Source organism: Ctenopharyngodon idella, chromosome 10, assembly GCF_019924925.1.
Source record: "Ctenopharyngodon idella isolate HZGC_01 chromosome 10, HZGC01, whole genome shotgun sequence".
In the NCBI taxonomy this organism is placed as follows: Eukaryota; Metazoa; Chordata; class Actinopteri; order Cypriniformes; family Xenocyprididae; genus Ctenopharyngodon; species Ctenopharyngodon idella.
Genome location: NC_067229.1, coordinates 18,156,355 through 18,169,393, shown reverse-complemented (window position 1 = coordinate 18,169,393; position 13,039 = coordinate 18,156,355). Strand labels below are relative to the sequence as shown.

The window sequence follows — 13,039 nt, the reverse complement described above, 5'->3', positions numbered from 1 at the left end:
TCTATCTATCTATCTTCGGTACCAAGTTGGTACTGAAATTTTAAAAATGTGACACTTTGAGCACTGTTGAGCGGATTCATAAACACCTCTGATTGGCCACTGTGTTCACGCTCTCAGCAGTTATTTCTGTGATTGGCTTCAATGATCACCACTTCAAAAACATGTTGTAAGTAGTCATCAATGACGCTCTTCATCGAGCGCTTATACAGATTATACAGACTGATCGCAGACCAGTCTGCTGATAGATGCCTGCTTTCAAACACTCCTGCTCCAGCCTTCAAAACTTTTCAAATTCAAACACTTCCGTGTGCTTTCAAATGCTCCCGTGTGTTGATGACTGTAGCCAATCACCAGTGTTGGGGGTATCGCATTACAAGTAACTTGAGTTACGTAATCAGATTACTTTTTCAAGTAACTAGTAAAAAACGAGTTACTTTTTCAAATAAGTAACGCAAGTTACTTTTTCACATTTATTGACTGACAGCTCTCCTGTCCCCATGTTGAGAGAAATAAAGTAAAGCAGAGGTGTTGTGTGCGCTGTGTGAATATGATGGTTATTGTAGCTCTAGACTAAATGTGAAAATGCATTACTCATCTCACTTGCACGAAAACATTCAGTATTCCTCAAAATTAATAAAAACAGTGAAATGCAATCTCAGAATTTTGCGTAAACCTGTAATAATTAACTATATTAAATTACACAAATATACTTTGTGTATTTAATCTCACCTAACTAATGTATTTGCTGCTGACCTTCAATGATCCAATTCAACCATACTAATAAGCAAAAATGACTTTAGATTAGATTTAGAAATAATGAGTGTTGAACTTCCTTTTCCTGTATCCTGTTCTTCTTTAATCCAGAATGGCAGCAGAGTTGAAAGGTTTGTTTGAGCTGCGCCCTCTACTGTAAATATGCATTTCCTTCCACTTTAGGCTTATTCATTTCACTTTTGGTGTGAAAGGGCCTTAATATTTGCCAAAAATAAAACTTTTTTGTTGTTGTTAAAAAACAAACAAGCCCAGGTGAGAAAAAGTAACGCATAAAAAAGTAACGCCAAATCAATGTAACACATTACTTTTCGTAAAAAGTAACTAAGTAATGCAATTAGTTACTTTTTTAGGGAGTAACACAATATTGTAATGCTTTACTTTTCAATCACAGACATATCTGATGAGTGTGTGAACACAATGGCCAATCAGAGGTGTTTACGAATCCGCTCAACAGCGCTCAAAGCGTCACATTTTTTAAATTTTAGTTTGACAATTTTTGACAACTCTATCTATCTATCTATCTATATATCTGTCTGTTTGTCTGTCTATCTATCTAGCTGTCTGTCTGTCTGTCTGTCTATCTATCAGCCAGCCTGCCTGTCTCTGTCTATCTATCTATCTATCTATCTATCTATCTATCTATCTATCTGTCTGTCTGTCTATCTATCTGTATGTCTGTCTGCCTGTCTGTGTCTGACGATCTAATGTACCTTTTATATCCCATTCTAATTCTTTTCTATTCTAGAGTCTTTTGATGCTCTTTAAAAAAACATGAATGCTGAACTGGGTGCTGTTTACAGTTAAAGGAAAACTCTCAATGAGCACAAACAAGTCAAATATCCTGTCGTCAAGTCTTCAGACACACACTTCTCTCGAAAGTTTCCAGCGGATGACACTGCAAAATCTTCAATTCTCAAAACAGAAAGCTTCAATCAGACCACTGGCCACTGCAGGCCACTGTGACACTCCAAAACCTGGAGCTTTCAAAAGCTTCGATTTTCCAGGCATCCATTACCTCAAAAGCATGGCACTGCAGCAAAACAATCAATACGTACAGCAAACTGCTAACCCTGTGAATCAGAGCACTGATTATCCCAGCCCTTGAGGCCAAAGCCAAAACTCTCACCTCACCTGGTGACCTGCAGCTAATACACTACACCCCACAAACAATCTGTTTGTCTATCAATACACATTCAGTCCTTCAGAATGTGCAGTACAGCACATTTTCAGAATTTTGTCATCATTTATTCACCCTCATGTCATTCCAAATCTGTATGACTTTCTTTCTTGTTTCTCTGAACATTCGTCAAACAAGTTTTGAAGAATGTTCAAGTCACTATTTACCATAGAATGAAAGTAGACTTTTTTTTCTATGAAGAACCAAAAAGACCCTGCAGTCCCAAAAACATCATCAATCTTGAGAATAAGCAACAAATTGCAACCAGAACTGCTTAAATACATTCTACACTCAAACACCTGAGGTAGAATGGCAGTGTTTTGTGTTTTGCTACTTTTACAGACTGAAACATATTTCTTCCCCCTTTAAAAGGCTGTATTTCACTGGCTGAGGTTCAATGCGGCATGCATCTCTCACTTTTTGCCTGCGGGCTCTGAATATCAGGCTGTAGCCATGACCATTGACAGCTCTTGGGAATGAGCATTTTTTATTACTGACCTTTAAACTGCGACACTCTGAAATTGAGCCACTTTTCTTTTAGGACCCAGAGGGGGCTGAAGCGAAAATCCATGAAAACTCTGTTACCTGGAAGTGAATTACGTTTCTGAATTACTTTTAAATTCAAATTGTATTAACATGCTGACCCACGTTTGTAATAAATGACTTTTTTCATTAATGCATTTAAAGAGAGAAGTCAATACCCAAAATCTTCACCCCACAAAGTGGTTTGTGCAATTTTGGGAGGATTTTCTAGGATTTTTCAACACTTCCTCTGGGAGATCAAGCTAGTCTCAAAGTTAACTCATTCAAGAAGAAATGCAGACAAAAGGTGACCATCAGCATCATTTTGAGCTGTTTCTTTTTGCTGGATCTAGAAGATCTTGCTTCATCTACTGCCTGGACAAGTGCTCTTCTCATAGTATTCCTGACAAAGGAAGATTACTCATGAAAAAAAGTGAGTGAAGTCTCGATCAATACTGGAGGACTGACGTTCCACAGCTAATATCACATGATCAGTCCTGTTATCTGAGCGAGCCAGCACATCCAGGCCAGGGTGCCGACGTACAGCTTTCATCAAAGCAATCGATGGTTCGCTCATGAATCAGAGCCCTTGTCCTGAGATGGGTACACAACAATCCCATTAACTGCAGGATTGAGGTAACAGTAGGCTAAAGCTAGATAATAGTGCAAAAAGTCACAAAAGAAAACCAAACAAACAAAACATAAATATACACTAATCAAACATTCATTACTGCTCTGTAGGCTGAAGTACAGAGCCGCCCAGAAATTCTGTTTTGAAAGTCTCTCGGTTCCATTTAAGTATTCAGATTTATCCTGGTTTCTAAAGTAAAGACTGCCAGCAGCACAAGTTACATACTGAGCGAAAAACGCAGAGACAGGAGATTTTGTCTTGTAATATACAGGGCGATCTGAACTAAGAGTGGGTGGAAAATGTTGCTATGTCTCTTGGCACTTTCCATGAAGAGGTTACAAAAAAAGGGATTGAAAAATGTATTTTTTTTTTTTTAACAAATGGTCTTGATTAACCTTCAGAAAATGCTTTCTGCCCACCTTGGGGGGTTAAATGAAGAAACAAACAAAAACTAAACTAAAAACTAATTCATTTAACAATGATTAAAACATAGAAGAATGGGTAACAGCGTTGAATTTGGTTACAATTTATTTTGATGGTCCACTTTAGACATTCTACTAACTATAAGTAACTTTTCAACTACATGTCAACTAACTTGCATTGGAGTATTAGTAGACGGTATAGACTGTTAGTTGACTGTTAGGTTAGGGTTAGTAGAATAAGTTGACATGTAGTTGCAAAGTTACTTATAGTAAGTAGAATGTCTAAAGTGGACCATCAAAATTAAGGGTTCACACTTGTAGTTCGATTCGTTTGGTTTGTTTGGTCCAGACCAAAAAAAAAAAAAAAAAAAACATTTAGTCCTGGTTCCGATTAGTGTTCAGATTGCCAATTTTATCACCAAACCAAAAGATACCGAACCTAAAGGCACAGGGACACTTTCACAACCTGATTGGTCAGATTTTATGACGTATTGCCTATTTAGAGACGGAACTTACCGAACATCCAAAACAATGCTGTGTGCTGAGATAAATGCGCTTGTTGTGTGTGCGCAGCCTACATATGATGGTATTTTGGCCAGCTGGGAACTCGTGAAGAGCTTATAAAATGTGTTAATGAGTCAAAACAGCGGCAGGATGGGCAAATTGCCTGTGATGTGGCAAATTCGCGTCTATGACGAGAAATACCAATATGCGTGAGGATTCTGTCATTTTTATCTTCCCGTTTTTGGTGCGTTTACATGTCTTTGGTCCGTGTTGCATTCATATATCATTCGAACTGCACCAGAGTTCGTTTGGAAGTGGACCGAGACCCATCTTTTCAGCAGTCTCGGTCCACTTGTTTGGTGCGCACTAGGGTTCGGATGGTAAGCATTAACATGTTCAAATGAACCGCACTAACAGAGCAATCGCACCAGGGTTCGTTTTAATCGAACCAAACATGATAAGTGTGAACCCTAAGTGTTACCCTGATTTTTTTTTTTTTTTTTCCTAATCTGAGTTGTCTATAGGGCGTCTATGACTCTATAGGGCGAGATAGTTTCGGACCAAATGTTGGTTTGTAATTATTAATAACTTACATTTCCCAAAACTGACAAAAAAAAAAAAAATTGATGTGAGACATCAACTTCTACTTTATTCATGGAAAGTGTCTTTTATATTATTTACACGATTTTTCACCAACACCTGTAAAAAAAGCATTTTCCAAAAACATTAGCTTAAATGTTTTATGGTACTTCTGGAGAATGACTTACCCTCACACTTTTCCAGGATCTGAACCGTTTCTCCAAGCTCTAGAGTCAGACCATGTGACAAAGATCCACGGAAACTACAGACCACTGGGAAAAGATAAAAAAGAAGAGGGAAATGAGTTAGATGCATATTGAAAGCGTTCAGAGACAATGCATTTTAAATAAAACCACAAAACAATTTGTTCTTTAAAGTGATGTGTGTAATTTGTGCTACAACTCTCCTGAATATATTTCCTAAACATATTTCCCTGTCTGCCATTGGTCAGATATCCCCGCCCCCTGCTCATGTTCTTGGTTGAGTCAGTGTTGCTGTGTCATGGCCCTGATATACTCACGGTGAAATTCCTTTTCGTTCTTCGCTTAGGGATTAAAGGAAGTTTGAAATACCTTTGCTGTTAGCAGAGTGAGCAGCGTTGAATTCGATGAATATGTAAATATGTGCTGCACGCTTTCCTCTACGACAGTGTTTGAAAAAACAGCAGTTAAAGTGCCCCTATTATGCTTTTTCGAATATTACCTTTTATGCAATGTGTAATGTAACTGTCTGTGAATGTAAACGATCTGCAAAGCTGTGAAGCCGAAAGTGCACGATAAATAAAGTTATTATCTCTCAAAAGAAAGAATCGACTCTGAACTGCTTAAAGGAATCGTTAGGAATTCGAATCCCATTTCCGTGACGGCCACACGTCACAAAGTAACACATTTGCCTAATGCCCGCCTATATGGTCTTCATTGGCTTTAAAGCAAGTAGCTTTACAGTATTAAATATGAAAAACAGTGTCAGTGTTGCTTTCAATTAGACATACAATTTAAATTTTTCTATAAAGCAGCTCTCCAGTGTGTTCATGTTTGACCTCGATGGACTGAACAGAAGAAATGAAGCTGAGAAGATTTCTTTTTTCAAAGAAGGTGGAGCCTCAGAATCACACCCATCTATTACATCATCGCCACCAACCAATGGTAGTTCAAAGGTGTTTATCAGCCGGAGTGAACTTTAACGGAAAGTTTGCTGTTGGAAATCCGTTTCAAACTCCAGAAACAATCTCCAAATGAACTTCATTTTGGCCTGATTTTATTCTAAATGACGTATATCGGGGCCTTCAAGCTGGTCGGACTGCTCAAAAAACAGACCAATGCGTTAGTGCCACAGAGACACAATATTTACACTTTTTGAGGAAATCCACCTACAAATGGTTTACTTACAAGTACAAGCACAAGTGCAATATGTAAGGGGTATTGCTTCGCGTCGGGGTTTATTCTGAGATAACAACCGGCTGGATGTACATTATCTCGCTTATTACACGGCTACTTGCCACATAAGTAAATAATTAGACACGAAATATTGATCTGAGTCTGCTTCCGCAGAGAAAGCAGTTGCTAGCGTGGCAAGTTCAAACTAGACGGAAACAGACATTTAAGATACGGTACAGTCATACCACATATTACACGGCATTTTGCCACATAAATAATTATGGGGATAAGAGATATAGATATAAGATTAAACTGATTTAAAATCGTACCTGTTTGTTATCTTAATCCATTACTGTGGACAAAACAATAGTCGCAAAATGGCAGCAGCTGCGTTTGTAAGAAATGAGAGAGCGAGTCCACGATACCAGATGACATAATTAAATAACTGTATACAAAATATTGGTTTGACTGCTTTGTATTTATTAGCTCAACAAAGGCATAACTTCCATGAGGAAAAAACGTTCCTAACAAGCGTATAGCGCTGCTGACTTCAGTTACCCGGATGAGCCTATGTTATCTGTTTTCAGCGGTTGTTATCGGGGAATAACATACCGCTGGATGGCGCCATTGACCAATCAGAATCAAGTATTCCAAGGAGCCGTGTAATAATACAAAATATACCATGGAGGCAGGGACTTCACAATTAGAACACATCAGTAAATTCAATTGTGTCATCATTTTGAGGAAAATAGCAGAGAATAGGGTGAATAATTGTCACCTGTCCTAAGGAGGGTGCTCTATATGTTCTCCATACATTTATTTTTCAGATGGTAAGATTTGAGGAATGCTTCAGTTATAGATGCACTGGATACTGTATTTGAAGCCTGGAATTTTTGCTGTTTTTTTTTTTAGGGATAAGCCAAAGCTAAAGACAAAGCTACTATCATATTAAGGTCATCTGTGGTCTATGCTTTTGCCGCTGGGTTCAGTAGAACAAAATGTGTCTAATTGCTTTTATTTGGGCCACATTGTTTTCTTCACTGGTAACTATAGTTTCTACCAAAATATAGTTGCTTTACTGTTATTATTCCTCCAGTAACACTGTGATAACTTGTCAGCCACCACTGTTATAAAGGTTTTTAATACTGATATTTTAATTTAAGTTTTCACTCAAATTGTTATGCTGATAATATAATATATAATGATTTTTTTTTAATGTTATCTACCAAGATTCTACTACGGTGCAGATGGGCAGAGCAACACTGTGGAAATAATAGGATTTATTTTCAATGAATGCATTCCGGGACAGCAAAAAACGGACATGTGCAGATTTAAAAGCAGAGATATTCTGAATTGCCATGGTAACATGGACAGAGCATCCCAGGGAATTATCGAATCCATGCTGATGAAAAAGCTTGTGTTAGAGAGCCTTGCTGTTTTCAGTTTTCCCGGAGTAGATATTTTTCCGTAACCATTGCGACATGGGAATCACATGGGAAAAATACTTCTAAAGTCAACATGGCATCAAAATATACTTACTTAAAACACATTACTGGTCTTATTGTGCACTATTTATTTATTGGAAAATGCATTTGTTTGTAATGTATTATCAAAATGCAACAATTTGCTCTTACTCTGAAATGACTTTCCTTTTTCGATGACATCACTGAGGCCATGCTGACTATTAACCAATAGCTTTTTAGGTATTGTTTTAGCAAAGTCACATTCAGTCTGGCTCCATTCTAGTGTGTACCACCTAATTTTAACCATCCGATCAATTCCAGAAGGATAAAATCTAGTCTTATCCTCCATTTCTTATTGATTATCCTGTTTAACTCAAGAAATGCATCACATTACAGAAGTAAAATGGCAAATGGCAGTTTATTTTAACTTTAATAACCAAACAATAAGCATAAATGTGTAAGTAAGTGAAATAGAGATGTCTTTGAAGAGATATTTTTGGACAAAGCACATTCCTAAAATAAACCCCTCCTTAGTCTACATTTGATTCCATGTGAATGCAGTTTTTTTTTTTTTTCAATCTAAACGCCCCCCATGGAAAATAAGCCATGCATATAATTTCATTATATAAGGGTGAGATTATAATGGTCAGACAGACAGACCAGATGAAATACCCGGAACAAAGCTGAGTAATTTCTCTGAATCCATCTGTATTTGTGCAACATGATCCAGTCTGGCTTGTTTTGCTGCTGTACACAGACGTCTGATGGGGCCTCTCAGAATCCCAAATTTATATCCATGTCTGCTCTTTCCAACATCTTGTCAAGAAGCAAACTGTTCTACAACACTGCTTCATGAAACAATGGTATAACATCTATTTGAAATCGACAATGGTTTAGATGACAAATAAGGCATTACATGTTGCATACATTTACTTGTATACCATATTCCCAATGCAGACAGGACTACTTTCCTTGAGGAGTTTCACAGATTCTGAAAGGTTCTACACTTTTTGAAGGAGGTTATCATTTTGATTGTTCAGCAGTAGCTATAATTGCTTTTATATGCAAAATAAACTTTTTTAAGGCCTAAAAAAAGGCCTAAAAATATAAATATAAGAATTTGAGTAATCATTTTTAAGGTTGATTTGGACTGAAAAAAAAAATCAGCATCTGAAAGCAATGATTACATTATCTCAACGGCATCATTCTCAAGACACCAAAATATCAGAGTTAACTATCAGAGAGGGACAGAGTGTCTTTCAGGATTTGTCATGTTCATTTACTCAATTTTGATGACATTGTACCATTTGTTATTTATTTTCAGAGATCACAGTTTAATATTTAATGCCTGTTAAGAAACTCTTGCTGCAGTTTCCAAGAAAACATGTGACTGCCGCCAGACGCATTTAGTAAATAATTCAATAGCTATTAAAAGAGCTTTTCATAAGTTAATCCCACTAAAAGACATAATGACATAAACAAATATGTGTTTTGAATAGGGAAGACTTTGCTATTAATGGTACCAGAACTGGCATTGTGATGGTCCTAATGCTATAAAATAAATAAAAAATGCTGGCCAGTTAATATGTAGGTCGCCGAGATGTCTGTAACTATCATATTTGTGTACAAATACCTGGTAAACACCTTAAAAATAGTGAAAACATCTTTCAGACAGAAAACAAACTGCCCCAAAACACACACTGAATACTATGGTATAAATATTTGCATGGCTACAAATAGACAGGACTGTTTTACGTTACCTTGACATTAAATATATGAAGAAACATGAAGTAATGTGTAAATACATAGCAGAACGGAAACATCAAAATCTTTTGTAAAGAACCTAATTTATTATATTATCCAAAAATAGGCATAAAAAAAATATATATATATATAAAAAAAAAATTGTGTATATATTAAACCACCCCTATGGTGACGTATACAGATGCTAGGCTAACCAATGTTAACTTACAACACAAAAATAAGCACAAAATATCCAAACATAGGCAATGAAATGCGGTTATTTAGTAGATAAACCATCTTTATTGGACGTATATATCTGCTAGGCTAACCAATGCTAACTTGCATCACAGAAATAAACATGAAATATCAAAAAATAAGCAATAAAACATGGTTATTTAGTGGATAAACCATCTTTATTTGACATATATAACTGCTAAGCTAACCAATGCTAACTTGCAACACAGAAATAAACACTAAATATCCAAAAATAGGCAATAAAAAGTGGTTATTTAGTAGATAAACCATCCTTATGTGACATATACTGTTAGGCTAACCAATGCTAACTTACCACAGAAATAAACATTAACAGTGCATCCAAAATCACGTACTGTTTGAGTAGGTACTACATTTGAATTTGAACTTATTTCACGACCGTTAAAAAAGTATGTTCTATTTAGTATGATATGTGTAGAATGAATGTAACCCGGACGTATATATTCGCCATGTTGTCATTGTCACATGACCTCGCTTCACCTCCATTCATAAATCCTCTCCCATGGCCTGATGGTATAAGTAAAGTGTCCATCAAATACGCATTTCAAAATCTCGCCAGAAATAGTAGGTCATCCTGTGACTTTTTGCCTACTGTTTTTCGAATACTATAAATTTGGACATACTACTCAGTTGGCGTACTGTTTTTCGCATGCTATATAGAAGGGAAGTATTCGATTTCAGACACAGCATAAATACCCAAAAATAGGCAATACAACATAGTTATTTAGTATAAACAATTATTGTGTGAAGTAAATAGCTGCTAGACTAAACAATATTAACTTGCAACACAAAAATAAACACGAAATATCCAAAAATAAGCAATAAAACTTGGTTATGTAGTAGATAAATCATCCTTATGTGAAGTAAATAGCTGCTAGACTAACCAATGCTAACTTACAACACAGAAATAAACACTAAATATCTAAAAATAGGCAATAAAACATAGTTACGTAGTAGATAAAACATCCTTATGTGACATATATAACTGCTAGGCTAACCAATGCTAACTTACAACACAGAAATAAACACTAAATATCCAAAAATAGGCAGTACATCATGGTTATTTAGTATAAACCATCCTTGTACGATGTATAGCCTACAACTGCTAGGCTAACCAATGCTAACTTGCTACAAAACAGAAATATACACTTAATATCCAAAAATGAACATTACAACATGGTTATATATGGTCCATATGTGACATACTGTATATACCTGAATGGCTGAAAAAAACACAAGAGAAATCAGTTGGGTGTCAACTGTTTTATAGCATGCAAATATTTTGATAACAAGAGAGAAGAGAGAAAAATATGGCACATCCTGAGAGGAAATGACATTTTAATTAAGGCAAATAGCTTGTCAAATTAGCATTTGTTGTGGCTCCTGCTAGCAAAAAGAGTCGCATAGCTGTATCCTTTGAGACGTGTGTGTGATTAGCGCAATTCGCAAGGATGCTATGACAGACATGCTAGCTGAGGGCAAGTTAACCCTTAGCACAGAAAGCAGGTCAGTAAACCAACCCAAGAGTGTTCACTGACTTCATGTCCGTAAACATGACAGAAGACAGTCATTATACACTTGGTATTTGCCTAGTAACAAATCAAATTTCAATCTGCATATATTATACTAACCCTATAGGCTAAATTAGGACATTTGCATGTGGCATCTATATACACACATTCTCATTAAACGAATGGCAGCTGTTGGAGCCCGTAAGGCCACACCTCTTCCTGCCATTCTGAATTTTGTCCTGTCATGCCAAAAAAACAAACAGCAAGCCAAATGGATCCATGCCGGCAGGTTTTATATGCGTGTCTCAATAATCTGCTAAACAAACAAGCAGAAAACACTAATAAATCTGGGTTTATGGAAGGGCAGGGAAGGGTTTGGAAGGGTTTTTTTCTTCTCAGATTTACCGAAGGATATTTCAGGCAGTCAATTGGAAAAGCAGTGAAACAAACAAGGTTTTTTTTATATTTAATTTACAGAGACATTTTGCTGTCTGTCATTAAAACTGCACTCAATCTATTAAACACTAGATGGCAGCCTCCTTAATAAAGAACATCTCTCCCCCAAACCTCACTGAGACTGTTCAGAATATACTGCCACATTAGTCTTACCATTATATCATGCATACTGTATGAAGTATGCACATTTTCTGTATGCATGCTATATTTTTCAAATTGTGCCACATATAACAGAGCACAAAATGATGTAGCAGCATACTACAATTTAAAACATTTATAGTTGCAAGTGTTTCAGTTGCTATTTTCAAAGTATAGTAGGCAGTATATACAGTAGTATATACTAGGCATTCAGTAATTAGTACATTAGAACATTAGCATTCTATTTACTGCATACTGTTCAGCTCATTATATACTGCAAAATATCTGTTCTGTTTTAAAATAGTATGATATACAATGATAAACATTTCAAATACTAGTATGCTACATTGTTGTCCCATGACCTTCATCTTCAAAATAAAGTAGGTTATTTTGCATTCTAAATTGTATAAATAAAAATAATAAATAAGTTGAAAAGGCTCACAAACTTTTTGAATCATTCAAAGGAATAATTCAGAATGAAACATTTTTTCTTAATTTATTTAAAATAAAAAATAAAATAAATTGAAATAAAACAAATAAAATAGCTAAAAAACTGTTTGATTTTATGTAAGTGTATATAAAATATACATATATAAAGATTTAGTTTACATTTAATATTGATTTTAAAAATCAAATAAAAAAAAAATTCTACCAAAGATGAAAACCTATCAAAAAAAAAAAAAAAAAAAAAAAAAAAAAAACACCTTTGCTAACAGTATCAGCAAAATCCATTATCAATAAAATGCCAGTCAGCGTGATTTGGAGCAATTTGTTTGTTATTCAATATTTTGCAAAAAATATAAGCGAACTTACATTCTTTGGCATTAAAGTTGCTACAAAAACAAATAGATTGCAAAGAAGTCGACTGTAAAGTAGAAGTTGGTTGATTTCTGAAGAGAATCACTATAAGAATAAATCCTTCTCGCACCTTTCCACTCTTTAAGTTTTTTAGCTTTTAGTATGAATATGTTAGCCTTAAGGTTATGAATAAGTGTGTGTTCCAAAACAATGACAAAATCCGCATTTAGGAGATATAAGCATTCAAAACTTACAGTCTCTCACTTCCGCTAAAATGGATCACAGATTTTCATGACATCACCGCGGACTTCAGCTTCTCATCAAATCTTCTGTCCAATCAAATGCTCTCTAGAATCTGAAGTCCCGCACCCTCCTACACTACAAACAGACACTAAAGCTGAGGCTGAAATCGGTCAATTGTTCACACATTTACTAGTTTCTATATGGTGAATGGCACACAGTGCACTATATAGAGAATAGGGAACGATTCAGACAGTGTAAATATGCTTTCCATTGACGCGAATGAAGTCCGTTTTCGTGGTTAGTGTCACGTGAACCGCCGCAGCGTGAGAACAGTTTGCTCTGGTCCAGAGACATGAGAGCGAATCATACGTGCGAGTCGGCGCAGACCACAAAACGTTCGGACACATTTGAGTTCTACAAACAATGCTA

General features: G+C 35.9%; 1 protein-coding gene across 8 annotated transcripts in view; it reads right to left on the bottom strand.

Moving 5' to 3' along the window:
* The window catches only part of dock3 (dedicator of cytokinesis 3), a 226,945-nt gene that overhangs the window by 163,327 nt on the left and 50,579 nt on the right, over positions 1 to 13,039 (bottom strand). For all 8 annotated transcript variants that reach the window (XR_007932311.1, XM_051910294.1, XM_051910298.1 and 5 more), the window contains one exon: positions 4,798 to 4,881. Coding sequence is in view for 7 of the 8 variants with exons in the window: in XM_051910294.1 (XP_051766254.1) it covers positions 4,798 to 4,881 (84 nt within the window). In the remaining variant the exon portion in view is untranslated. The remainder of the gene's footprint in view (positions 1 to 4,797; positions 4,882 to 13,039) is intronic.